Source organism: Rhineura floridana, chromosome 2, assembly GCF_030035675.1.
Source record: "Rhineura floridana isolate rRhiFlo1 chromosome 2, rRhiFlo1.hap2, whole genome shotgun sequence".
Lineage (NCBI taxonomy): Eukaryota > Metazoa > Chordata > Lepidosauria > Squamata > Rhineuridae > Rhineura > Rhineura floridana.
Genome location: NC_084481.1, coordinates 192509986 through 192536987, shown reverse-complemented (window position 1 = coordinate 192536987; position 27002 = coordinate 192509986). Strand labels below are relative to the sequence as shown.

Below are 27002 nucleotides of genomic sequence, written 5' to 3'. Positions count from 1 at the left end.
TTGAAGTTCAGAATCTGGAAGATTCCTCAATGGGTGTTCAGAAATTCTGCACTTTGTGTGCTGGACTGAATCTTTCTTCTCAGTTCATACTCTGCTCCAGTTAGTTGGTGACAGATTCATTGCAGAGATTTAAAATTGCCCCAAAGTCACTGGGTTTGGTTTTGTGCCCCAAAACATGTTTCTTTGGGGTTAAACTAGATGTGATGGAGGCAGCCATGTTTTTGTTCAAGAGTCTGCCTCATTTACATAGCAGTACCTTTTTCAAGTAGTTCTTATAACAAGACATAAAGTGTATATTTGAATAACATACATACATAGGACAAGTGGTTGGTCTATTTATTTATTTTTTAGGTCAAAAGAGATGCACTTGCTTTTTGTCCCAAGGTGCCCTTATTTCAGGCACTTCTTGGGAATGGTTTCAGTTGATGCGGCCTGATGACACAGACAAGGTGCTTGCGTTGATGCGGCCAGCAACGTGTCCTCTCGACCCTTCCCCTTCTTGGCTTATTAAATCTTGCTGAGGGGGTTTGACCAAGTGGATCCAGGGTGTGGTCAACACATCATTGCAGGAGGGAGTGGTTCCAGCCGCCTTGAAAGAAGCAGAGATCCGACCACTCCTGAAAAAGTCCACCCTGGAACCATTGGTTTGTGACAACTACCAACCGGTCACAAATACCCCCTTTTTAAGGAAGGTGATTGAAAGGGTTGTGGCACAGCAATTGCAAGTACTCTTGTATGAAACAGATTATCTTGACCCATCCCAGTCTGGGTTCAGGCCCGGTTATGGGACTGAATCGGCCTTGGTCATCCTGATGGATGACTTTTATCGGGAGAAGGACAGGGGGAGTGCAACCCTATTATTCTTACTTGATCTCTCAGCAGCTTTAGATACCCTTGACCATGGTATCCTTCTGGGCCGACTTGGGGAGATGGGTATTGAAGGCACTGTTTTACAGTAGTTCCGATCCTATCTCCAAGATCGTTCTCAGAGAATAGCATTGGGTGACTGTCTTTTGGCCCACTGGCAGCTGTGCTGTGGGGTGCCGCAGTGTACCATCTTACCCCCATGCTGTTTAACATCTATATGAAGCCCTTGGGAGCGGTCATCAGAAGATTTGCGGCGAGGTATACTGATGATACTCAGCTCTATTTCTCCGTAACATGTGAATCGGGAGAGGTCTTGCAAGCCCTTGACCGCTGCCTGGACTCGGTGGTGGGCTGGATGAGGGCCAATAAACTGAGTCTGAACCCTAGCAAGACAGAGGCACTGTGGGTTGGTGGTTCCCGAGTTCTGATAATTGGTTAGTTGTCTGCTTTGGATGGGGCTGTACTCCCTCTGAAAGAGCAGGTTCGTAGTCTGGGGATGCTCCTGCATCCATCTTTGTCGCTAGAGGACCAGGTGACCTCCATGGCTAGGAGTGCCTTTTACCAGTTTCGGCTGGTAAGACAGCTGCGGCCATTTCTGGACTGAGCCAGCCTGACCACTGTTGTCCATGCACTGGTAACCTCCAGCATGGTTTACTGTAATGAGCTCTATGTGGGGCTACCCTTGAGGTTGGTCAGGAAGTTGCAGCTGGTGCAAAATGCGGCAGAGAGACTGCTCACTGGGGCAGGCTATCACTAACATGTCACCCTGCTCCTGAAAGAATTGCACTGGCTGCCCATTTGCTACCAGGCCAAGTTCAAGGTTCTAGTTTTGTGTACAAAGCCCTATACAGCTTGGGACCAGGATCCCTGAAAGACCGTCTTACCCCTTATATACCCAGTTGATCACTGCGCTCTGCAGGTGAGGGCCTCCTGCAGATACCATCTTATCAGGAGGTCCATTCTGCACAACATAGGAAACAGACCTTTAGTGTGGCAGCACCTACCCTGTGGAATTCCCTCCCCTTAAATATTAGACAGGTGCCATGTCTGCTATCTTTTCGGCCCCTTTTGAAGACTGTCCTCATTCAACAAGCCTTTTAAGTTGAGACCTATCCCAGTCTGCATCTGTGTTGGAATTGCTTTATAATATTTTCTTAAAACTTTCTTTTTAAAATGTTTTAAATCTTAGAAGATGTTTTGATAGCTTTTTTTAAGTAACGTTTTTGAAGATGTTTTGTTTTAATGTGTTTTAAAGTTTGTTTTTAAAAGGTTTTAATGTTTTTGATGCTTTTGTTTGCCACCCTGGGCTCCTGCTGGGGGGAAGGGCGGGATTTAGGAATTGGAGGCACTGCTTGGCGGTGGCTGCGCTCCTATCTTGAGAGTCGTCTCCAGAAGGTCATGCTTGGGGAGCACTACTCGAGTCCCTGGGTACTCCAATATGGGGTTCCGCAGGGTTCAGTTCTGTCCCCCATGCTCTTTAATATCTATATGAAGCCGCTGGGTGAGGTCATCAGGAGTTTTGGAGTGCGTTTTCAATATGCTGATGATACGCAACTCTACTTCTCCTTTTCATCTTCCTCAGGTGAGGCTGTCAATGTACTGAACCGCTGCCTGCCCGCGATTATGGACTGGATGAGAGCTAATAAACTGAAACTCAATCCTGACAAGACTGAGATGCTGTTGGTGGGGGGGCACTCTGCCCAGATGGTTGATGTCAGACCTGCCCTGGATGGGGTTACACTCCCCCTAAAGGAGCAGGTCTGTAGTTTGGGGGTCTTATTAGATCCGCTCCTGTCACTTGAGGCCCAGGTAGCCTTGGTGGCACGGAATGCATTCTACCAGCTTCGGCTGGTAGCCCAACTACGACCCTATCTGGACAGGGAGAACCTTGCCTCAGTTATTCACGCTCTGGTAACCTCTAGATTGGATTACTGTAATGCACTCTACGTAGGGTTACCTGTGAAGACGATTCGGAAACTTCAGCTAGTGCAGAATGCTGCGGCCAGAGTTCTTACTGGGACGAAGAAATTCGACCATATAACACCTATTCTGGCCCAACTGCACTGGCTACCAATATGTTTCCTGGCCAGATTCAAAGTGTTGGTTCTTACCTATAAAGCCCTTAACGGCATCAGACCGTAATATCTGATGGAACGCCTCTCTTGCTATGTACCTACCCGTTCACCGCGCTCGACGTCTAAGGCCCTTCTCCGGGTCCCAACTCATAGGGAGGCCCGGAGATCAGCAACTAGATCTAGGGCCTTTTCAGTGGTGGCCCCCGAACTATGGAATGCCCTCCCAGATGAGATACGCCTGGCGCCTTCTTTGTTATCTTTTCGGCGCCAGGTAAAAACCTACCTCTTTGCCCATGCATTTTAAGCTTATATTTAATTTTAATTTTAAACTTAATTGTAATTGAAATTTTTATTTTTAATTTGTATTTTTATTTTGTTTTAAAATATGTTTTATAATCCACACTTGTTCGTATTTTAATTGTGTTTTATCTTGTTGTACACCGCCCTGAGAGCTTGTTGCTATAGGGCGGTTTAAAAATGTAATTAATTAATTAATTAATTAATTAATTAAATAAATAAAAGTAACAATAATAACAATAATAATAACTCAGAGCTCTGGTTGCAAAAGTTGTATTTCCTTTTTATTGAGTCTGAAGTTGTTTGGTACTGAATGTACAAGGTGCTATTCCCTCCAAAACTATTTCACAGTTGCTTTAAAAATTTGCTTTGGCCCCAGGAGGGCACTGGTTAAAATCACCAGCAAGGCAGTTTGTTTGGAACAAACAGGGCTATGCACAATCTGATATGGGGTCTGATCCAGCACTTTGGAGCAGCCCCAATCCAACCTGGGATGATCAGGGCCTGACATGACCAGGGCCCTGAACCAATTTAGGGGGTCTTGCACAGTGTTTAATTATGGTTTAAAAACCTAATTAAATGCATGGTTGGGGGGGTAGAGAAGGAGATGTACTCAGGCTGCCTGCACATCTCCTTTTCTCTTCCCCCTAGTTGCTGACAGACTGTCCCCCCTTTTGACAGCCCTAGATCACTTGGATGGATCTGATCCAACCCAGGGCTGCTTCAATCCAATCCTGATGCATCTCCAGTCAACCCTAATTGGCCGATTTGGTTTGGGATCCAGGATTTGGCCAGATCTGATGTACAGTCCTAGTTTCCAATTGTTTTGACTTATTTAATGTATTGTTCATATTTTAAGTCTTTTTGCATGTCCTTGGGACAGAAAAGCACGATAAAATCATTAATCTAATCCAGCCCAGTCTAATCCACTTGCCAGCTTGCCTGGGATCATGTCTTTGGCCCTCTGCATGGGTCCTGCTCAGTTCAACATGAGTCCTCTGACACTGGTGAGGAAGGATCTCAATGTACTAAGCTCTGGAGCAGGCAAAAGCAGTTTGCAGTGCTTCCCACTCCTTGAAAGTTCAACACAACACAAGACACAAATCTAGTGTTCTCTAACAGGCACAGAGAACTAAATGAGCAGAAGTAGCAGCAACCACAATATGTAGCTGGCTAGTAAGTCATGGTAAAATCTCAGGACCCCCTATATTAAAGGAACCCTGGAAAAGTAGGTAGTTGCTGGAAAGAGTTGATCTGCATTATAGCACACCAGGGATTGTTCCCCTCTCTTTCTGAGAGAAACTAAATTTCCCCCCAAAAGGAGTCACAATACATAATGAATGGTTATGTTTTTAAGGTTTGCCTGCATCAGGTCATTTTTGCATGATTTACACGCAGGAGCTGAGCAATCCCTATCTAATCCTCAGTTTTATTACAACTATTATTGCACTTCTAGGTTTCTTAGTACACACAGAATCTCATAAAACCCCTATGGCAGTTCAGACAAATGTTTTGCAATACTATTCTCATTCCACTCACTGTCTTGCTGACTCCTCTTCTTCCTTGTTAGTCTTTAACAACAGTGTGCACATCCGCCTATGCACTAATACCCATGCACAGCCATTTTGCTTTTGCCACACCACATGGTACAGATGCAGCTTTGTACTCCAACAGCTCACTGCCACTCTTTACACACCACAACATCTGCTACATAAGGAAGCCCCCTCATTCTAGTTAATGGTAGGCCCAGCCTTATGGCAGGTACACGTTTCAAGGCTACCACTACCACACATACACTTATTTTGTATACCTAAGCAAAGCTTCTAGTGCCTGTAGGGGTAGTACAAGGGTAGTCTGCATATGCATTTAGTGTACTTTTGAACCACATCCAAACATGCCCAAAAGCACAGCACAATAACCAAGAGGAAGAAGCATGCCTGAACAGCACACACACAAAGCAGTGTAGAGACCAGAACACAAAGGGACAAGATATAGGAAACCAAAGGAGAGCAAAACATTAAAACTGGCAGTGAAGAAAGCACTGGTGCAGGCACATCAAGCAGCTAGTTCTCTGGAACTTTTTTTTTATGCTGTCTTCCTTATTTGTGGATTAATTGCTACCTTGTTCTATTCAAGCATTTGCTAGTCAATGGTAGTTCATTTTTGCGTTAAAAGAAATGTTTTCTACTAGATTGTTCTTATCAATGGGTGTCATTCAACCCCACAGTCTAGATCATAAGTGGGGGAGGGATCTTTGGCCCCCCAGATGTTGCTGAACTGCAACACTCATCAGCCCCAGCAAGCATGGCCAATAGTCAAGGATAATGGGAGTTGCAGGTCAGCAACATCTGGAGACCAAAGGTTCCCCATCCCTGGCCTAGATTGTCTTGGGTTACCAACACACTCCCCCTCTGCAGTAAGAAAATACTCCAGGCTAGGTGAGCTGGCATGCCCTCAAAGCACAACATAGTTTCCCTCAATGAATAAGATGCTCTTTATGCAAAGGGCCTAGAAATTGACACAAAAGAGAAGCCAACATCCAGTTCCCACTTCCTTTAAGATTCTCAAAGAGTTCACTGCTAGTAGTTAGACTGTGTAAACTAGCCTCTGCTAACCGAGTGTCCTATAACTCCCACAGCTGGAGGTTACTGAGGAAGGCCAAATTCTGCAAACTACATAAATTATGTAAATGAAGTTAGCACACATATACTTGGTTGCATAACCAATTCTGCCACAAAAGGTAGAATAGCAAGGAGATATTATGAAGGGAACAAAAGCCTATCCCTAGCCATCAGAAGCCATGCCGCTCAGGGCTCTCACTGATCTTTTGATTATTCATCAAGTATTACCCACACATTTTCCAACCTACTGTCACAGGCATCAAAACGGAACTTTCTGCATCCATAATGAATGTGGCATTTGTGCAAGTGAAAAATAAATATAATCTTGCCCTAGGATGCCTATGTATAGGTATATTAGAAGGGATCAGTTGTAAAGGCAGGTCTCTCTTAAAATTAAGATCTTCTCATGCATCTGGTGCTCCTTCAGAACAGTAGCAACCTAAAATCATAAAACATTTATAATGCGGTTCATCAATTTACCGGAGGTTGGGCTGGAAAGAGAGGCTGTTGCCATTACTGGCTTCCTCTTCCTCTTGATGTCCCTTGAACATGGAGGTCCCAGATGTATATTAGTCTGCCTAAAGAGGAGGGAACAAAGTGTAAAGATTAAGAAGATCAAAAAAATTAAGGCAATAAACATAATCCTGATTGCCCCTTTATAAAGAAAGCACCAGCCAAGGAACCTTAATTATCTTTTACCATATTCAGTTAACATTTTCCTTTTTTTAAGGAGAAATCCTCTTCAAAACAGTGATGCTCTCAGTTCATATACTGCATAGAAACCACCAGCTTATGAAAAACTAGAGAATATCTACAGTCAGCTTAAAAGGCTTATAGAACTTTTTTTTTAAGTTCATAGAGAATTGTGCAAACATACCTGGGGAGGGATGCAAATTTGTGAAACATCTCCCTTTCCAAACTTTTCAGATCCTGGTTAAATAGGAAACCTGACTAGCAGCCATGGTTGCACTCCAGAAAGAGAGGCGAGCACCCACTCCCAGCAGCTTAATTGCACTCAGACAGCATTACACAGGCACCAGCACTTAGAAAGGTCAGATGTGTGCTTTTCCTGATGCTGCATACAGCTAAGAGTGGTCAACACACATAATCCGCTGTATCAGAGGGCTATGAGAGAGACCAGATCTGCATGCCTAATCAATTGGATTTTAACTTTAGTTTTAAATTTCAGTTATGTAAAACTAAAACCCATCACTTAAAAAAAACAATCTGGCTTAAAAATGCAATCTGAATTTAATGAACACAGGTTAAAAGTGTATACTTTTAATATATTAAAAACCTGAGGTGAAGCATTATAGGCATGATCCAAGAAGTATTTGCTTTGGCAAATTTTGATTACTATTTCTATCTAAACAGTATGATCACTTGCTTTTCATCTCAGGAAGGAATACTGCTTTTGCCAGTAAACTACCAGCCCTTACTTCTGAAAAGTTGTGGGCCCTTAGATCGCAATAAGGGATCAAGTTAAACACACTTACACCCATTGATTTCAGCCAGCAGAAGAAGCACACCCTATTCTGTGCTGAATTTTTGTCTCACCAAGTAAGTGATTCTTGCTTAAACCAACAACACAGCCAAACAGATATCAATCAGCTTCACAAATGGCTACCTTGACTCTGAGCAGGTATAAATTCTGTGATGCAAACCAAAAGTTTTGAATTTATGCCCCAAGGTCATATACATGATCCATTTAGTTGCGAGCTTTTATGTTTTACTTGTTATAAGCAAGTAATTAATATGCATGCTTGTCAAGAAAATATATTAAGAATTGGGAAAAATCAATCCAAACATTTTCATCCCTTGCTAAGTTTGCTCCTCTTCAATATGGGACAATCTTATCTATGCACAAATATATTTGTCATCAATTTCAATATATTTTCATCTTAAGAGAATATAGAGCTAAAGTAAGTTTAATATGAGCCAAACTTAGAATTCTTAAGTTTAGTTGCCTTGGTCAAAACAGTTGCTTCTGTTTCCATTGAATGTGTTAAACAATTACTATAACCTGATCCATGCCCACGAAGCTTGGGCCACTCCCTAAATCGGTTAATACATAAAAAAGCCATGAAACTTTACACAAGTGCTGCTGGTCTTCCAGGAAGGCCAATATTTAGGCAGAACTATTTATCTTATTCATTTGTTCATTTGTCACTTTTCAGGGCCAAGACCTCAGAAAATAATATAGAGAGATAAATAAAACACAATTTCAGATAGAATATGAACCACTGAGTGTATAGAGTCAAAGTCATGTGAGAGATACTGAATTAGATCACCAAAATTATCCTATGAAAAATCAAGTTTGTTAAAAAAAAGTTAAACCTTTCTTGAATTGAAGGAACCAAGCTAATGCTAATTGGAACAGAGTTCCATAACTGCAGGCCACCAGCAAGAAGGCCCTGCCTTGTGTGCTCACCAAGTTAACTGGTTTCACCAGCAGGCACACAAGTTTAGATTACAGGCAAGATCATACAGGTGCAGGCAGCCCTTAAGGTTCCAGACCATTCAGGCCCTTAAAGATTAATACTAGAACTCTGAATTGGGCCTGAAAATGCCAGTGCAACTGGTGCAAAAGTAGTCACATATTCAAACCTTCTGCCCCCCATTAGCATCCTGGTGATTACAAACTTTAGTAGTCCAGTCTTGAGGCAACAAAAGCATGAGTGACTGAGATTAGGCTCTGCTGCTCTAAACAGAACCACAGCTGACATACCAGCCTTACCTGGTAGAAAGCACTCCTGGCTACTGTCACAACCCATGCTTCTCCAGAAAGCACTGAATCCAAGAGCACTCCCAAGCTAAGAATCCAGCCCTTCAGGGGGAGTATAACCCCAGCTAAGACCACATAAATTTGTCTTTCCAGATTGACAGATCTCCCAATCCACAGGGACCTCTATCTTATCTGAATTAGGCTTCACCTTGTTCTTCCTCATCTATTTGGGAACTGCATGCACATACCTGTTCAGAAATTCCACAGCCTCCCTGGGATTTGCAAGAGGAAAAGGTAGAGCTGTGTCCCATTAGGATGTTGATGGCAGCTCAGCTTCCAATGACTTCCCCATGCGGTTTTATGTAGATAAGATGGAACACTGAGGCACCCCACAAACTAGAGGCCATGGAATGGTATTGAACTTCCTCAGCACTGGCTTCTGTGAACTACCCTCCCAGAACAATTGGAGCCATAGTAACATAATGCCTCCTAAGCCCCACTAAGACAGATGGGACAGAAAGATAGCATGGTCAGTGGTATCAAACGCCACAGAGAGGTCCAGCAGGATTCCCACCAACCAGTCCCTGCCATAAATAATCCACCAAGGTAACCAATGCCAGCTCTGTTCTGAAACCAGTCCCAGATTGAAATTCATTCCAAATAATTTAGAATAATCCAAATATTTTTACCATAAAAGCTAATTTCCATGATGCTGGCATGTAGTTCAGTCCTGCCCATAGTACTTCTGTGAACTGAACACATCTACATCCCCAATTAGCAAAAGATGAAGTGTTTTGCCCTCATCTTGGGTGGCAAAATCATAAAATGTATGAGACTCTTCAACTACGCCAATTGTTAGTGATATATATATATTATTGTTATATATCTGTGGTAAAGTAAGAAAGTTTTAGAAATAGTTTCCTGAAATAAAATAAATAGTAGTGCAGGTATCTAGTCAGGCAACAAAGACCCACCAGCTAACACACTTACGATACTGAGTCATAAATCTCTGTAACATACATTTCATTCAAGTTTATCTTTTACTGATTACCTTCCCTTCCGTTAATAAATCAGGAGCCTATTGATATTTCTCTGGCTTGGATCAAAGTGGTGGTTAAAAGTGTCCATTTCAACTCCTCCCTGCATGTGCTAGCTCCATAAATCTATGTACTGAGAATTCAAACACCCAATGGAAAACATGTGGGAAGTAGGAAATAGACCTACCCTATTAAGCACACTATATGAACATAGACAGTCCAGGTATACACAGAGTACACCACAGCTACTTCTTCATCAGCTTCCCATCATCCCACCAATAAGAACAGCAGACAAAGGTTACACTGAACAAAGCTAACAAAGAATGCCGTTGGCCTCTATCAAGAACTCTGCAGCAAAAGAGTAGCTTATAATGAGTTGTTTAAAGTGAGACTTAACTTCCACAAAATAGTACCTGTCCGTTAAAACTCCATAAACCTTCCATTCGTACGGTCCACATTTCTCAAAGTACTGCTGAGTGTGTTTAAAAGACGACAGCAAAGACTTCTACATCTCCACTTTCTTTCAATCCTGTCAGTCTTGACCAAAAAAAATTGTCACAAATTTACACAGGGTCAAGACAGCAATGAGCAATTCTCGGGAATCCTACATTATGCACTAATGCAGTCATGGCCCTCTGAGCCAACTGAGTGACTCACATCTCTCTGCACATGAAGTCAAAGATTATCCCAAAAGACTTCTGTGCTACTTCCAACCAGACTGGTATCCTTCCCTACAAAAAGTGAGAGAACATCCGAGAGACTGAAGCATTAGAATGTCCTACTACATTGGATGCAGGACACAAACGTGTGCAGCTTCTGGCCTGAGCAGCTGCTATCCCAAGTAACTCCCTCGGGAGAGTGGTACTCCTCAAATCCAACCACATCTCCACACAAAGCAACAATGGCAATGGTCAGAGATCTTTTGAACATTTTCTCAGTTCATGCATCATGCCCCCTTGCTGTGAATCAGCCCTAAGGAACAGGGTTCTGAGCCATGCACCTCTCTCCCAATGCCATCCCTGTGATAAAGTACCTTGATTAAACTTTACCTTAGAGGACCTAGAAGTGGTGGATCTGTAGATTGCCAACTGCAGGGAAAATTTCACTTGCCTACTAAGTACTAGGTTGAAACACCAGAATCATCATATTTAGGTTGGCAATATAACTCCCCCTGCCCCAAAAAGTGAGCCTTGTTTTCCCCTATGCATAGTGCAAACAAGACAGAATCAGGCATTTCAAGGAGCTCTCTACATTAAACAGACACACTTCATAAAATTTATGTTTAATTGCAATTGACCTTGAGAGAGAGAGAGGGAGAGAGGGCCTTCAGGACAGAAAAGGACTTCAGTTGAGAAACATGGTTCTTTTCTATATTTCATGAGTTTTCAAAGGACCTGGGGTCTCAGTCCTTCACGCAGACCCTCATACTGCTGATATAGTTAAAAGTTCTTGTCTTACCTCAATTTTAGAAAGCAAAGTATATGGACTGTACTAATGAAAGGAGGGGAAAGTGCTTATTAATCTGCTGCCTTGAAAACAATTTCTTCAGCTATCCTCATGCAGAAGGAAACAACCAGTAAAACACACTTCCTATCAAGGTATTGATACTGTGACAGTATTTAGCTCAACCGTTGTAGTTGTACTTACAGCATCCACTGCAAATACAGGCTGCATAAAAGGTGTTTTTTTCTAAGCCTTGAGGTACCACCTGAGGCTATTTCTGATGCCTTCAAAGGTCAAAATTAATAGCAAAAACAGAAATCCTTCTCCTCTTTGAAACATCACCAGCCAGCTGGGCACCCAAGTCTGATCTGCACATCACAAGTGGAAATCACTACAAGTTGCTCATCCAATCATCCCAGTGAACACAGTATCTTTGCATTCAAGGATTAACCCTTTACACAGCACAGATAAGTGTGTTGCTATCAAATGATAGCCTTTTTATTCAAAAACTTGCCTATGTCTGTACTAGAGAGACTGGCAACCAGACTGGCCTACCCAAAGCATAGCTCTAGGGAGACAGATTTTCCAGCCTCCTCTCCATTGTCCCTTAAAAGCATGTCTGGTGGTGACTGCACTAACAAAAACAACGAAAAGGAACTATTGCCGCACACATTCACATCATCTATAGGTAACTTTCAACAGAGGTCTTTCATTTTGATTTCCATTATGCTGGCCACTGGTGCCAAAGTCACTAAACATGCAAGTAATCGACCATCAGCCAGCCACGTGATTAATGCCCACACTCCCAGTGTGAAGCTACCCATGATACTACAGCACAAGCATCTGGCCACATAGCAGATCCACCCACAGGGGCAGATAAAGGGATGTTTTGTTGTCCAGCTGGTGTCCTCCCTTAAACTTCATTTACAGTCACACACCAGAAAGATATTTACCCAGTAATGGAGAAATGCTTTCCAAGGATTGGGAAAAACACCTAATGCCTTAACACCATATGCACCTCTTGTAGCTGAATGTATCAGAATGCAAGCTGACGGTATACTACGCTGCTCCGAGTTCTTCATCTGTGGCTGCTACCGTGTGGGCTCTGCTTTAGTACTCCTCATAGATTATATTTCCTCCAGTGACATGGGCCATATGTGCATTTTTTCTTTATCTACCTTGGATCTGACAGATCTCACACTGAGCCCACATTCTTAACAAGTCCTGATCTCACTTGGTAGAAAAAATCCTGGCACAGCCTTGGCTCTGCTTGGGAAATCTTGGACTATGCCGAGAAACGGCATACCAACCCAAATGGCCAAGTAGCCAACCATTACGCACTGTCCCATTGGTGGGACCAAGGAATATCTTATGCTAGGAATGGAGATCCTCAGTCCTGGGGGAGGGGAGGGGCGAATGCAGCCCTCCAGGCATCTCTAGCCAGTCCTTAGGACTCTCTCCAGCCTTCACTGGCCATCTATGCACCCTCCTCGGGTGCTTTTGCCTGGCTAAAATGTGTTTTTGAACTGCTACGATGTCTCTTGCTTGCCTGGATGGAGAAATATAAGTTATGGGAGTGTAGAAACCTCCAACTCTTGCACGGCTGAAATGGAGCTGCTGTACAAGAGGTATGAGCTGCATCCATTGCACCACCCACTTTTGCCTCTGCCCGCCCCTGCACTACTGGTGCGTAGCCCAGAAAAAGTTGCCCATGAAGGAAAGGGACCTGAGACTGGGAAAGGCTCCTTACCCCTGCTCTAAGCATCCCGAAGCAAAGCAGAGGCAGGAAATCTTTATTCTGCCATCCTACATAAGACCATGGCAAGGAATTAGATGATGTTCACTCTGCTACCCCAAATGCAGTCATAATGGTACTGAGGAGGGTTCTCAATGCCTTCCTCTTCATGGTTTTCTCTTTTATAATAAGTGCATTGTCAAACAGAAGCAACAACAGACAAGGCATGATTAGTAAATGCTTTGTGCTCTTAAACAGCCGCAATTACAGGCATGTGAAAAGAAGTGGTCCCCAAGATGCTCTCTCACATGCCTCCCAAGAGGGAGCAGGCTATTAAAATTCCACGATGAAGAATCAAAACAGCTTGGGAACAGCCAGGAGGCAATACAGCAAATTAATACACCAACCATCCCCAAGATGGCAAAAGAAAAAAAATGCAAAAAAAACTCTTGCCACTTTGCAAAATAAAATTATACTACTAATGATAACAGAGCTGCCAAACCCACATACACACCGCTTCTAATGATGGGTGTGGAATTCCCAGTGCTGCTTCTGACACTTTGAGAGAATTCTCACCACATCACAGACAGACAGCTAAAAAGGAAATCTTGGTATATTACAATTTATACAGCCTTTTAACTGCATCTTCCAAGGAACCCTCCATACAGAGCCTTCTCCTTGACACCAAAAAGCTGCTCTTCGCACCCCCATGCCTGAACACTCCGCAATATGGCTGGCGGCTCTGTTTAAATGAAGCAGTGGGCTGCAAGACAGTGACTATGCTACCAAAATGAATTGCACAAGGAACCACTAGGGAGGTAAAGAAAACACAGGTTAAGGCTGGCAGGTTAAAAAAAAAAAGACAGAATTTGCCTGATAACAGTGCTTCCAGTTGCATAGTACATTTGTGAAAGGCTTTCCAGAGGCAGGCAGTGCTTATAAGAACTGACAGTTTGAGCAGTAAGGAAATAATTTACATGGTATAAAACTAGAATGGGCAACTATGGCCCAAGGTCCTGCACTTTCTGAAGGATGTTTTTCTTTCTAGCGCACCCCAAAATATTATGTCTCCTATAACTCAGTAAGCTTGGAGATATTAGCAGGCCCCATTTATAACACAGTATGTTCTAATCAGTGGGTATGCGGGAGACAATATGAAAATAAAACTTATAAACAAAATGTTACAAGCCCAAAAACATTTTTACTAGTCCACCTACCTACATATATACACAGACGTGTCAGTCATTTGTATATATAAATTACAGACCTAATAACTTAAAATCATCATTTGGAGTCAAATTAAAAATCACTATCAGCAAGCTGGCAAGTAGCTATTTATAAGCCTAGCTCAAGGCCCACCTACATCCAGGCCATGGATTTTCAGCATCATAACAGAATCAGAGCTGCAGAGAATCTAAGTAATTTAATCAAGTCCCTGCCATAATGCAAGGTACTTCAAACCACATGAAAATTGAAGTGGACTGCCTTCAAGTCGATTCCGACTTATGGCGACCCTATGGATAGTGTTTTCATGGTAAGCAGTATTCAGAGGTGGTTTACCACTGCCTTCCTCTGAGGCTGAGAGTCAGTGACTGGCCCACGGTCACCCAGTGAGCTTCATGGCTGTGTGGGGATTCGAACCCTTGTTTCCCAGGTCGTAGTCCAACACCTTAACCCAGCCTTTCCCAACCAGTGTGCCTCCAGATGTTGTTGGGCCACAATTCCCATCTTTCCTGACCGTTTGCAATGCTGGCTGAGGCTGATAGGAGTTGTGGTCCAACAACATCTGGAGGCACACTGGTTGGGAAAGGCTGCCTTAACCACTACACCACACTGGCTCTCTCAAACCACATACCTCTTACAAAATAAGAGTCTGTGTGCTAAAAGACACAAAAAGAAAAGCGAACAAGGTATTTGTTTATAAAAATATCTGTACACCGCAATTTCATAAAAAATATCAAAGTGGTTTGCAATAATTAAAATACAAAAAGAACACCACAAAAATAAAAACAGATTACTAACTGGCTATTATGAAAAATGTTTTTTTTAATTCTCTGCATAAGCCTGGCAGCTAAGAACAGCCTTCAGCAAATGTTAGAAGATTATTACAGAAGTCACCTGCTAAATCTCTATTGGAACAGCATTCCACTGTACTGAGTGGGTCAATAACACTGAAGGCTTGGTTTTGTGGTGAACTAACTGAGGGAACAACCCACAATGCGGCTACAGATGACCTCAGTGATTTTGCTGGGATATAAGGGTTCAGGTGGTCCCAAGGTATCTGGATCTACGTTGTTCAGGGCTTTGTAAATTAATACAAGCAATATGTTCAACAAACATTACAGATGACTCAAAAAGGACATGAGACAAGCCACAGATTACAGCAGAAGCTAACGTATGTCCACCTCAATATTATTTAATAAGCCTGATTTGAAAGAAAGTTATCCTCCCAACCATAAATATGGCATTTATATTCTGAACATAAAAATAATCCCTTTTCAATACCAACCTTCAAGTGAAACCTTCCTGACCCTCTAGCACAGTGGAGTTCCCAATTTTTGTTTCCCCCACAGACCACTTGAAAATTGCTGAGGGCAGGCTACTAATGATTTTTCTGCCTGTTGTCGCAATTGTAGTGTGCTGTGCTAGATGCTGCATGGTTTTTAATTGTGTTTCTACAGACATGCAAAGGACCACCTGAATGAAGCCTGTGGATGACACTTTGAACCCCTACTCTAGCACAAGTCTACCTCACTCAACATTTCATCACCAGCCATGGCATTCTGCCAAAACTGTAAAATAAGAGTGGAAATTTCAAAGAAAATCCCTTCCTGACCTCACATATCCCTAACTGAGGCACCAGATTAAATAATAAAATATCCTTCATAAGAGATAGCCAGTTCTGTTTTGAAATCAAAGTTGCCTGCTCCTATGACAATAATTTAAAGGGGTATTTTGAATTTTTAAATTTTCTAATTTTAGACAGTTTTCTTCAGACCGCCACCCTAAATTTAGTAATGGACACAGTCACTTCTTGCATTTAAAGTTTCTTTAACTTTCCTATATAATTATTCCCTCTGTTATATTGCACCTTCAGATATTCAGCATAAACTGTGCCCCTTATCCAGACCTCAGTCATCCAAATTCACTGGCCCAGTACACATAACCCTAAGCCAAATCATGGCTAAACATGAATGTGTGAGCATGCAGATACTCACAGCAAGACTGCAGTCACTACACTCCTCCCCTGGTCCTCCTGCTGCCGTGCTACACAGGAACACAGGAAGCTGCCTCATACTGAGTCAGAGAAATGGCTCAGTATTGTCTACAGTGACTGACAGAAGCTCTCCGGGGTTCCTAGCCTGGAGATAGCAGCAATTGAATCAGGGACCTTCTGCATGGATGGTTTGGCTTAGCATTTCATCTGAACCCAGGCTCATGGTTTTGTCTCTCCCAGACAAACCATGCGCAGTGGGCCAGACCAGCTTTGGCTTGTCTGAAGTGAGACAAACCACAAGCCTGGATTTGGGCATAATGCTAAGTGAAACCATGACTTAGCTCTGGGTAGCACAGCAAGAGGACAACCACGGGAGGAGCGAAGTCGCCATTATTTCTGCTAGGAGTACCCACACCTTTGTGTGGGTACTCATAGCAGTAACTTAGCCATGGTTTAGCTTAATGTTACATGCAAACTGGGCCACTGCTTCTCACCCACCACCCAGGTAAATATAGATACAGCCCCATCCAACTCTCCTATAAGAATGTGAGTCTTCAACCAAAAAGAATAGGATTGCTCAGCTTGAGAGAAAAGAAACTCTTATTCCAAAGGAATGCTTTTAATTACTACAGCCCTATTGAGTCAAGTGAAGTTAGTGGCTTTACCACATTCAGCGGCTTTTGATACCGTCGACCACGGTATCCTGTTAGATCACCTGGAGGGATTAGGAATAGGAGGCACTGTTTTACAGTGGTTCCGTTCCTTTCTCTCTGACAGGCATCAACAGGTAGCATTGGGAGATGAGGTTTCAGACCCTTGGCCCCTCACTTGTGGAGTACCACAGGGTTCTATCCTCTCTCCCATGCTATTTAACATCTATGTAAAACCGCTGGGAGCTATCATCAGGGGTTTTGGGCTGCGGTGTCACCAATATGCTGATGACACGCAGCTCTATCTCACCTTTAAATCTTCACCGGAGTTGGCTGTAGAGACCTTGTCCAAGTGCCTGGAATCTGTGAGTGGGTGGATGGGAAGAAACAGGCTGAAGCTCAATCCTGATAAGACTTGTGCTACTTGTGGGTGACAGGGGAAGGTTGGGTGTTGCTGACCTGAATCTTAATGGGGTAAAATTACCCCTGAAGGATCAGGTCCGCAGCCTCGGGGTTGTTCTTGATTCCAAGCTGTCCATGGAGGCTCAGATTTCGGCAGTGAGCCGGGCAGCTTGGTATCAACTACACCTCATACGGAGGTTGCAACCCTACCTTCCTATTCATCAGCTCCCACAGGTGGTACATGCCCTGGTCACCTCTCGATTAGACTACTGCAATGCGCTCTACGTGGGGTTACCCTTGAAAACGGTCTGGAAACTACAACTGGTGCAGAATGCGGCGGCACGCCTGCTTACAAACAGCCACCGCCGTGATCACACCACGCCGGTGTTATTTCATCTACATTGGCTTCCAGTTGTTTTCCGGGCCCAATTCAAGGTGTTGGTCTTAACCTTTAAATCCCTATACGGTCTCGGCCCAGTTTACCTGAAGGAGCACCTCCAGTACCACCAACTAAGTCGCCCGACCAGATCAGCCACACAGGGCCTTCTCTCCGTCCCACCAACGAAAACAGCTAGGTTGGTGGGGACTAGAGAGAGGGCATTCTCAGTGGCGGCCCCCACTCTCTGGAACTCCCTCCCGTTCGATCTTCGCCATGCCCCTTCCCTGGATACATTTCGCCGAGCCTTAAAAACATGGCTCTTTGGACAGGCCTTTGGGGTCCCCGGGGTGGGCTAATTTTTTTTATATTGTTTTAAAATTGTCTATTGATGGCCCTGTACTGCCGCTTTTTAAAATGGTTATTGTTGAGTGCACTGTATTTTATTATGTATCTATATTGTATTGTTGAATTTTAATGTTGTATGTCGCCTAGAGTGGTTTCGGCCAGATAGGCGACACAAAAATTAAATTTATTATTATTATTAACCAAGTGGCAGGAGGGGGAATAAAGGATGCATCACACTTATGGTTTCACCACACATGCCCCAAAGTGGTACTCTACTGTCATGAAAAGCCCCAGCACTGAAGATGTCAAAAAATTCAGGACACAGAAATACAGATTTGTGAGGAGTTGGAAGGAGAACTTATCCAAATGAGGTGTGCATGTCGGTGCTTAAAATTACATTGTGATTGAATTATCTGTACTCCTACCTGGAAATTGTACAAATGGCAGGAAGAGTCATTCAGAAACTGGTAAGACCACAGGAAGTCCAACAGTCCTCACTTTCTCCAGCTGAGACACAGATTTGAGCATAAATTTGTATAACTTGCCCTGTCTGTCACTTAGAACAGGGATGGGAAACCTGCAGCCTTCTAGATGTTATTAGACTGCCCAAACTCATGAGCCTCAGCCAGCACAATTCATGATCAGGGATGATGGGAGCTGTAATTCAGCAACATCTGGAAGGCCACGTCCTCTATCCCTGACCTAAAAGCTAGAGATTATTAAACAAGTCCCACACAGAAGAGATAAGGATCACACACACACACACCTATCCAAAGCTAAGGAAACCAAGTCTTGCACACTGGCACCTCTTCCGGGGGGGGGGGGGGAAATACATAAAATCAAGTAGGGTAGGCAGACTAAGAAAAATGTCTTCTTTGAAACCTCCAGCAGACACCCAGCAGGGAGTGGCCCTATAAAGGGAATCTGTATTCTGCCCTTCTGCCCTTCAACCTGAAAGTTCCCAGGGCAGTACTTAACGATATATTAAAATATATTATATAGCAGGACTTTCATTATATCACATTTATCAAAATAATGTGCACTGAGCACTAACACTGCCAACATCATAACCTTTATATCCAGTGCCTAGCAAGGTTTTGGCACTGAACTGCTGTTAAATAGCAACATATAGACAAGCCCTGCTTCTTAATGGCTTTTAGTGCACAGTGTTAAGTGTAAAAACATTTATTTCCAGCTACTAGCTCCAAATTGCAGGTTATAGTTGTATATGTATTCTACTTTAAAAATCAGCCAGGAGACACTCCCGGAACAGGTTATGTCTAGCTGTGATTACATCATAAAAATGGCTGCTACTAGGGCTGTGCACAGACTCCCTGATCTGATTTGCTGCTCTGATTTGTAAATCCAGATCAGGCCCAATCTGGTCTAGGCAGATTCGGACCCAGTCCAATTTAGATCCGACTCTGGATCACAACTTTCTGGAAATCCCATTGATTTGCACTGCAAAACCAAAACAGCCATAACTGTCTTGTCTTATGACCTAGAGAAATGACATTTGGAAACATAGAAACTGCTATATAGCGGGTTAAACCTGCCAAGTTGCAGGTAGATATCTCCAGGGGTTTTCATGCTAGTCACCTTTAAATTTTAAAATTAAAATGGATGTAACGGTTTTGTTTTTTCACACAGGGACATGAAATTTGGTGACATGGTAGCCACTCTAGAGGGAATTAACCCTGGCAAATTTCAGGTGGGTAGCTCCAGGGGTTTTCGTGCTAGCCACTGTTAAAAGTTTGCTTCAAGGAAGATTTTTTTTAAAAAAAGACTGTCATATAGGGGACAGATTGCCAACAGCAGTAGTGAGTTAGGGAAAAATAAAAATACTATTTAATGTTAATAATATTCACTGTGCTTAGCCATTGGAAATACTACTACTACTACTGCTTAGGGCTGCCCTTGAAGCCGACTCAGAAACTTTTAAACACTATTTGCTGCTAAGGATGTGCACTGTTTTCGCCACATAGCAAATAACTCCCTTTTTAAAACAATTCTGAGGTCTTAAATAAATAATATTTTTAAGCAGGCTTAACCATTTCATTTATTAATCATTTCCTTGAAGAATCGCAAAGCGTTTTAAAATATAAATAAAAACCATATATAAAAGCAGTTAAAACAACTGCATATACAAAAACATTTTTAAAATTATATATATATATATATGCACACACTCACACAGTTTAAAATAACAGCACATAGATAAAATCAATTCAAATCCAATATAGATACCAATACAGTATTATCATTTTAATTGGTGTTTTTAATAGTATTTGTTTCACTCTGCAACTTAGTTATGTAATACTGTTTTTACTTTATTTGCTGCCTTGGACTCTGAGAAAAATCAGGATAGAAAAGTTTTTAAACAAAACAAGTAGAAAAGGAAGTCAACTATGCAACTTACTTCTGACTTGCACACCCCAAAAGCCAACAGATAATATCATTCCTCACAATGAAACCAGATGGTTACCTGGCTGTGCAGTGTGCTGGTGAGCACCTTCGGTGTGAAGCATCAGCAAGAACATCCAGAGAGTACAGAGGAGATAGTGGATTGAACTAGAAAGACAAGAGAGATATTACTTTACATGCTGTTAACCACATTATCTGAATACAGATGGTTGAATTATCCTCACCCAGTTCCTCAGAGTACCTGGATTCTCATGTACCATATCTAGTGGCAGGCCAATCCCTGCCCTGAGGCCGCACTGCTCTCTCATCCAAAGGAGAAAACCAGCTGGGCTTAGAACACACCTATCCACTCACATACAGCTTCTCAGCAGAGAAGCCAAAACCTTTGCCTTTTTCAGGTGAGTAAGAAAACCTCTAGAGATTAAGCCTGTTCTCATTTGTAAGGGGCTATGTATCATGATCACAGTTCACCTTCACCACATTTGTTTGACCACAGTCAACTTGCGAACCACCTGCACCTGCATCACATAAAATCATCTGCAAAACTCAACTGTAAAACAAGTTGTTTTTAATAGAGATGTGAGTAGCTGAATTTACCAGTAGATCAAATTAGTTTCTAAATCCAGTTATCAGGGCATACTACATTTATTTCTCCAGAAAAAGAACAACTTGTGAACACAAATTTTATCAAAATCTTCAATCACAGAAGAGGATTTAAAACACACACAAACAAACAAGAGTTAGTGAGGAAAAACACCTATAAACTGTAGCAATTCAAGATGTGTGGTTTTATCCTATCAGTGATCTCCATGGGTGCTTGCAAATTCAGCTGTAGTGCCTCTTACCACTTGCTCCCAACTGAAATTCAAAGGAAATCAAATGGGTGGACTGACTCTATACTGTAATAAACATCATGGAGATATTTAGCACTATTTCCTTTAAAAATAAATAGATGTCCTCTTACTTGAATTTTGAAGTTCTCCAATTACTGAATGCTCCTTACTATAAAAGCCAAGAAACTTAGGATACAATGCTAACAGCTAGCTGGAAGAAGTTCAGGAGTACTGGGTAGAATCCAACGTACTGCTAAGGCGAACATTCTGTCAGTGTGAGGATTTCGGCCTCTGCAATAGAACATTCTAACGCTCTCTTCCCCCTGTGCTGCCCTAAATCTGTTCTGGGATCCCCCCAAGCCCTCTGGAGCAAATCTGGGGAGGGTGTGGGGTGCCCAGGGGGCAAAGTCCCATTGCGTAAGTGAAAATCCTTGCGCTGATGGGATTTGTCAATAGAATACTGCCCAATGTAATTAGATTCACTTTCAACTGGATTAAGAATTCATCACCAAGTATGTGATTGCTGGTTTTTAAGGAAAAGTTTCATTGAACCTTGCAATGAAGGGCAGGGTAGGAAATATTTTAAGTATAAGTAAGATTCTAGACATATGGTGGAGAGAAGACTCACTGGGATGCACAGAAGGAACTACTTTATTTCATTCTGAGTGTCTGCTCACTATCTAAAAGAACCACATTTGAATGTTTGAGTTTAAAAGAGAGAGGAGCTTTTCCATCAAGAGAGGAACAGAAATCTCGCTTCATTGATTAAATGGCTGTTGAACTACCACTCTGTACAGTCAATTCATTAGCCTTTTACACTGGTGTAAGTTAGTTGAGACTGCAAATTCAATGGGGAACACTCAAGTACAGGAGCTCTCTCTCATAGCAGCGGGAACCAAAATACAGAAAAACAATCTCTAATGAGACTAGGAATTACTGAGTCTTTCTCTGTTTTACACACATGGTCAAGAAAGTGCCAGCACGACTGAATACCCAGGTCAAAGCAACTACAATATGCAGTAAGACTTCTTTTTATGAAAGAGAGAATGTTATTTAAACAAATGTTTAAATCTTTGTTATACAAACAAAGAATTTAAAAAGGAAAAATTACATGTAAATTTACAATGTGTTTGTATTTCATTTATATCCCACCTTTCCTCCAAGGAGCTCAAGGTGGTGAATATGGTTGTCCCTCTTTTATTTATTTATTTTATTACATTTATATACTGCCCCATAGCCAAAGCTCTCTGGGCAGTTTACAACAACCTCTTCACAACAACCCTATGAAATAGGGCAGGGTAGTTGCTATTTCTCACTCTAAGATCACACAGTGAGCTTCATGGCTGAGTGCGATTTGAGCCCTGGTCTCTCAGGTCCTAGTCTGACACTCTAACCACTACACCCTACTGGTTATTCAAGAAAGCTGAACTGATAGAAACATTCAAACAACAAATGTTTTAAATAATCAGAAATCTAGATGAACAGGCAGCTTGAAAAAAGGAAACTGCAGAAGGAGGCCAAAGTTCTAAGCAATAAGGCACTGTTCAGTACAAAGAGTAATTGTGAACCAAGGTCTGCTAGCATATAGCATATGTGCAAAGGATGGTCTTTGAGCCTTACCTCTTGCACAGAGGCTACAATGTGGAAGACATTGGAAGCCAGCACTTTGTTCTTTCTAGAGATAGAAATAAAGTGAGAGTATATAAAAAAACAAAGTAGAGCCAGCTTACCTGGTTGCGATCTCTCATTCCCTTTGACGGCAACCAGAAACTAGAGAGATGGTAGAAGAGATGAAATTGAAGGAAGCATAAGAAAAGACTTGGAAGAAATGAAAAAACAAAACAACAGATGTACAGAGAAGAAAAGAAGATTAAACTTCCATGTATGACAGATATATTAAAATGCAGGTTTAAGACAATGGGAATTAATCCAGGTATCAATAGGAATTAATTTAGGTATCAATGGATGAGAGAAACTCGATCCAATGAAGCACTATGAAGGGAAACCACACAATCATTAACAGCTAACAGACTGGTGAAGCTACCTCCTCCATAAATAAAAGGGAAATTTCAGGCACACTCACCCAGCAACCCACCCATGTCTGTGGGAAAGATGTAGTGTCCAAGAGGAGACACTAATTTGGAAATGCAGAGCATTCATTAGTAACACAAGCTGATGACTACCCTGGGGATCCTCCAGCAGCTCTGGTCCTTGTAGTACTGAGGTTTCTGGTACCAAACTATGCTGGGTGTTTATGTATTTTGCGCATTGTTAAAGAATGAGGAAGATGATTCAATTAATAGGGCGCAATGCACAAACCATTTTTTGAGGACCGTGGGAAAAGAAACGCAACAGGAATAGAGAAAGGCGTGCACAATATCCCTTCTTTAGGTAATGGCCTTCTAATGAAATGGAAGGATCACCTCTGAAATTTGAGAAGGGACAAATTCTATACTATGAGCCTCCCCTCCCATCCCCAGGCTTTTGGACCTGTCAGCAGCATTCAGATGCTTACTCTTTTTGGCAGGAATCACCAATGATGTGGCTAATCCTTTCAGTGCCCATAGCACTCATGATGGTCTCCTGAAACACAAAGTAACAGAGGAGAGGACTGAGGCTGAAATGACAGGTGATGATAGACAACCCATTTATTTAAATGGGGTCCTCAATCAGGTATAAAGGAGGGTTAAGTGAAATGCAGATTTTTAAGAGAAGGGGAACACACAGGTGAGGGGAGCTCAACACTCCCCTGCTTATCCCCTATGGCCTCTTGCCTGAACTCCTTTTTCATACTGTCAGGGCCCAATATTAAAAAGACCCTGGCTGAGAGGGACGTCAGGAAAGTAAGCTGCAGCAGAAGGGAAGGTTCAGCTCCTCTCACCCACATGATCCATCTGCTTTTAAAACTGGGACAGACTCTGGCTTAAACAAATAGGTCTGCTGCTATCACATGTAGTTTGAGCCTCATGCACTCTTCCTCCAAAAATCAGCAGCACAGACACAGTCACAAGATAATGCATTCTTGTTCACATGGTGGCATTAACTTCAGGACAATTAATCAAGAAGTGTGGCTCCAGCAGTCTTGCAAGCAGTTAACCTTCATGCTCATAGAAAGAAAACAGTTTAAAGGATATTCATGTTCCCTACATTGCACAGAACGAACACACTCTCTCTGTAGTTCTATAACAGAGCTATTCAGAAGAGTCAAAATGTTACTGAATTGTCTACTAGGTGTATAGCTAGAAGTTCCAGTATCATCACTGGTCAATGCCTCAAACACAAGACAGATTCACTTTGAATACTGTTTGGAGTGATCTGAGCATAGGCAATTTTACTCATGGACAAAATCCCAAAACATTCACATGGACATTTTGTGCATTCCTTCCCTCCATATAACTTATTACGCAGAAAGCAAGGAGGGTTTTATTCCTTCTTGTTTCATGAGGGACTAGTCCCCATCTTGGCTAGAATGTAGAATGCTGGCACAGCCAGTGTCTTCGGGTACCTAATTACTTCCAAAGGAGTTCATTCACACAATCTACCTATGCTTGTTCTTTTCATTTGGAATGGCATGCCTCTCAACTCATGTGCAATCATGCATTCTGTACTAGCAGGTTCCCCCCATCCTCCCAAGTCAGAACAGACAGATAATCGTTGCTCTGCACTGTAGGGGGAGGACTCACAGCTGTAAGTTGGTCATTATTATATTGAGTTCAGTATTAGCTGTCAAGCAGGCTCCTGTGAAAAAATATGGATTCAACTTGCTTTTCCATTGTTTCAAGCTCAAACCAAATCTACATATCAAATTAAGAATGCTTTTGACTGGCAGTAAATCATATTCTACTCTACATCTCAAGAGTATTTCTCTTCTATAAAAATGTAGCCTGTGGCTACCTTTGAACCACAGTTTTGCAAGGATGGTAAGAGAAGCATGTTTTACACCCCAAGAAAAAATATGCCTGCCTAGGAATGCCTTAGCGATTTCTTTGGCCTAATAACCAAGTGTTTTGGCCACATGCTTTAACCTTCCACATCCAAGCCAGGACAATATATTAGCAGAAATGCATTATATATTTCTTTCGTTAGCTTACATTTTTTCAATTCTATTCAAGGAAGTTGGAAAGGAACATTTAAGAAGACCCACTTTGCTCTTGGTTATCTAAAAACTCTGACCTAAAACCACAGGAGTAATAATTCACTTAATTTGTGCTCCAATTCATTAGGTCGATGGATGCTAGAGTGTTTCTATGTTACTGTTTTTAAAAATATCTGCAAAGTGAATTTTAAATATACATCACCTCCTCCCTGTGTTAACCAGGACTACTTAAATCTAGAGTAAAATGAAGCCATGTAAAAGCTGATTTAGTCTGTTCTCATTTGTGAATGTAGAGGGGGGGAAACCTAGGGCTGGGTCAGAGTATAAGACATGTGGTCACTCACCCAATATCAGCCCTCCTACCTGCAACATCACCCCCCAGCGATTAATCATCTCAAGCAGCTTGCAGTCATTTCTGTTATAACCTAACAATTATCCAAAAGTTAGTATATCACATGAATAAATCTTAAAAAGTAAATGTACCCATGACAGACAGATTGGTATGATCGTAGAAGATAAAACAGCTTTCAGAAATTCAGTTCAGTGTACTATAGTTGCATATGAACACAGACTGGGTTCTACACATGAGACTGTTTACCACACATAACAAATTGCCATAAGCTTGGGATCAGGATGCGATCATCAACATAAGCAGCTTATGCCCAGAACCTTGAACACTATCGTATACAAGGTTTGCAGGGAAGCAAGCAGCAGTGGTGAAAGATAGGCTATTTGTTACAGTAGAGAAATTATTAACTTAAAGTGCCGTAATGTTTAAATTTACGGTTTATTACTGTGTAAATTACAAGCCGTACTTTGGGTAATTAGCAGCTCGCTGGCGGGGAGCTTTGAATGAAACTCATTAGTTATTATTACAATTTAGAAGAGAATGGGGGAGGGAGAGCAGTGACCTCCACTGCAAATGACATAGATCCCTTTAAGGTGATGAAGATGAATTAAACAAGTAAATATTATTATTCTTGTTTTGGTTCATGAGAAGTGCCTCCAAAAAGCTGAGGGCCCTAGGCCCTCACCAGTGGCTTAAACAGTTCTAGCCAAAGGCACTAAATTTGCCATAATTGAATCTGCAGTTCAACAGTCTTTAACTTAACAAGATAAACAGAGAATCTGACAAAGACAGAGAGGACAAAAAAGGAAGAAAATTGCTCTCCTGTATCACACAGACTGCTTAACTTAAGAAGGGAGATCTTACCAATGAACTGGCTGACATACAGGCTTTATAATTCAAGTTTACTTCCCCACTTCAAACCTTCAGGAAACTGTCACACATATTCAAGACGGCTGGGGAAGTTTGGTTATGAACACAAACCCAAAATACATAGGAACGGATCTCCAAAGTTATGTGGATTGGAACTTCACTAATTGTACACGGCTGTAGGCAGAAGGTAGGAAAGCAGTTTTCACCTACTGTCCCTTTCCTTTGTGCCCTCCTTTGAAAATCTACTCTGGGCACTTGGGAGACCCTCCAGAACAGTGTGGGAGGCAGCGCACAGCAAATCTGCAAAAATCATCTCTCACATTCTGGCTGCGGGAGCATCCAGTTAGTGGAACATGAGCCTCTGCTGGATTGGAATCCTGTCTGCAAACAGAAGCAACTCTTCTGTTTACAGAGGACAATGCCTGGATGCCTCCCATATAGCTGTCAACTTCCATTCAGACAGGGATTAACTTTCCTTCAGGGAGCTCCAGGTGAGTAAACATCATAAAAGGGTTAGCTTCCCACAACACATTTCTGCAGACTAACCACCCCTTTAACACTTAATACTTAGAAAGTGGAGGTTGCAGAACTCCAGTTTTACCATATAAAAAGATACCAAGGTTAGCAAGAAACTGTA

General features: G+C 42.2%; 1 protein-coding gene across 8 annotated transcripts in view; it reads right to left on the bottom strand.

The window, feature by feature from the left end:
* The window catches only part of GPATCH2L (G-patch domain containing 2 like), a 47036-nt gene that overhangs the window by 4529 nt on the left and 15505 nt on the right, over positions 1-27002 (bottom strand). For 5 of the 8 annotated variants that reach the window (XM_061611802.1, XM_061611801.1, XM_061611800.1 and 2 more), the window contains 4 exons: positions 23566-23633; positions 22781-22868; positions 20279-20364; positions 6341-6438 (listed from right to left, as the gene is read on the bottom strand). In XM_061611802.1, the coding sequence (XP_061467786.1) occupies positions 6341-6438; positions 20279-20364; positions 22781-22868; positions 23566-23633 (340 nt within the window). Of the gene's footprint in view, positions 1-6340; positions 6439-20278; positions 20365-22780; positions 22869-23565; positions 23634-25217; positions 25572-27002 lie in introns of those variants that run through there. The other 3 variants (XM_061611803.1, XM_061611804.1, XM_061611805.1) reach the window with 3 other exon arrangements.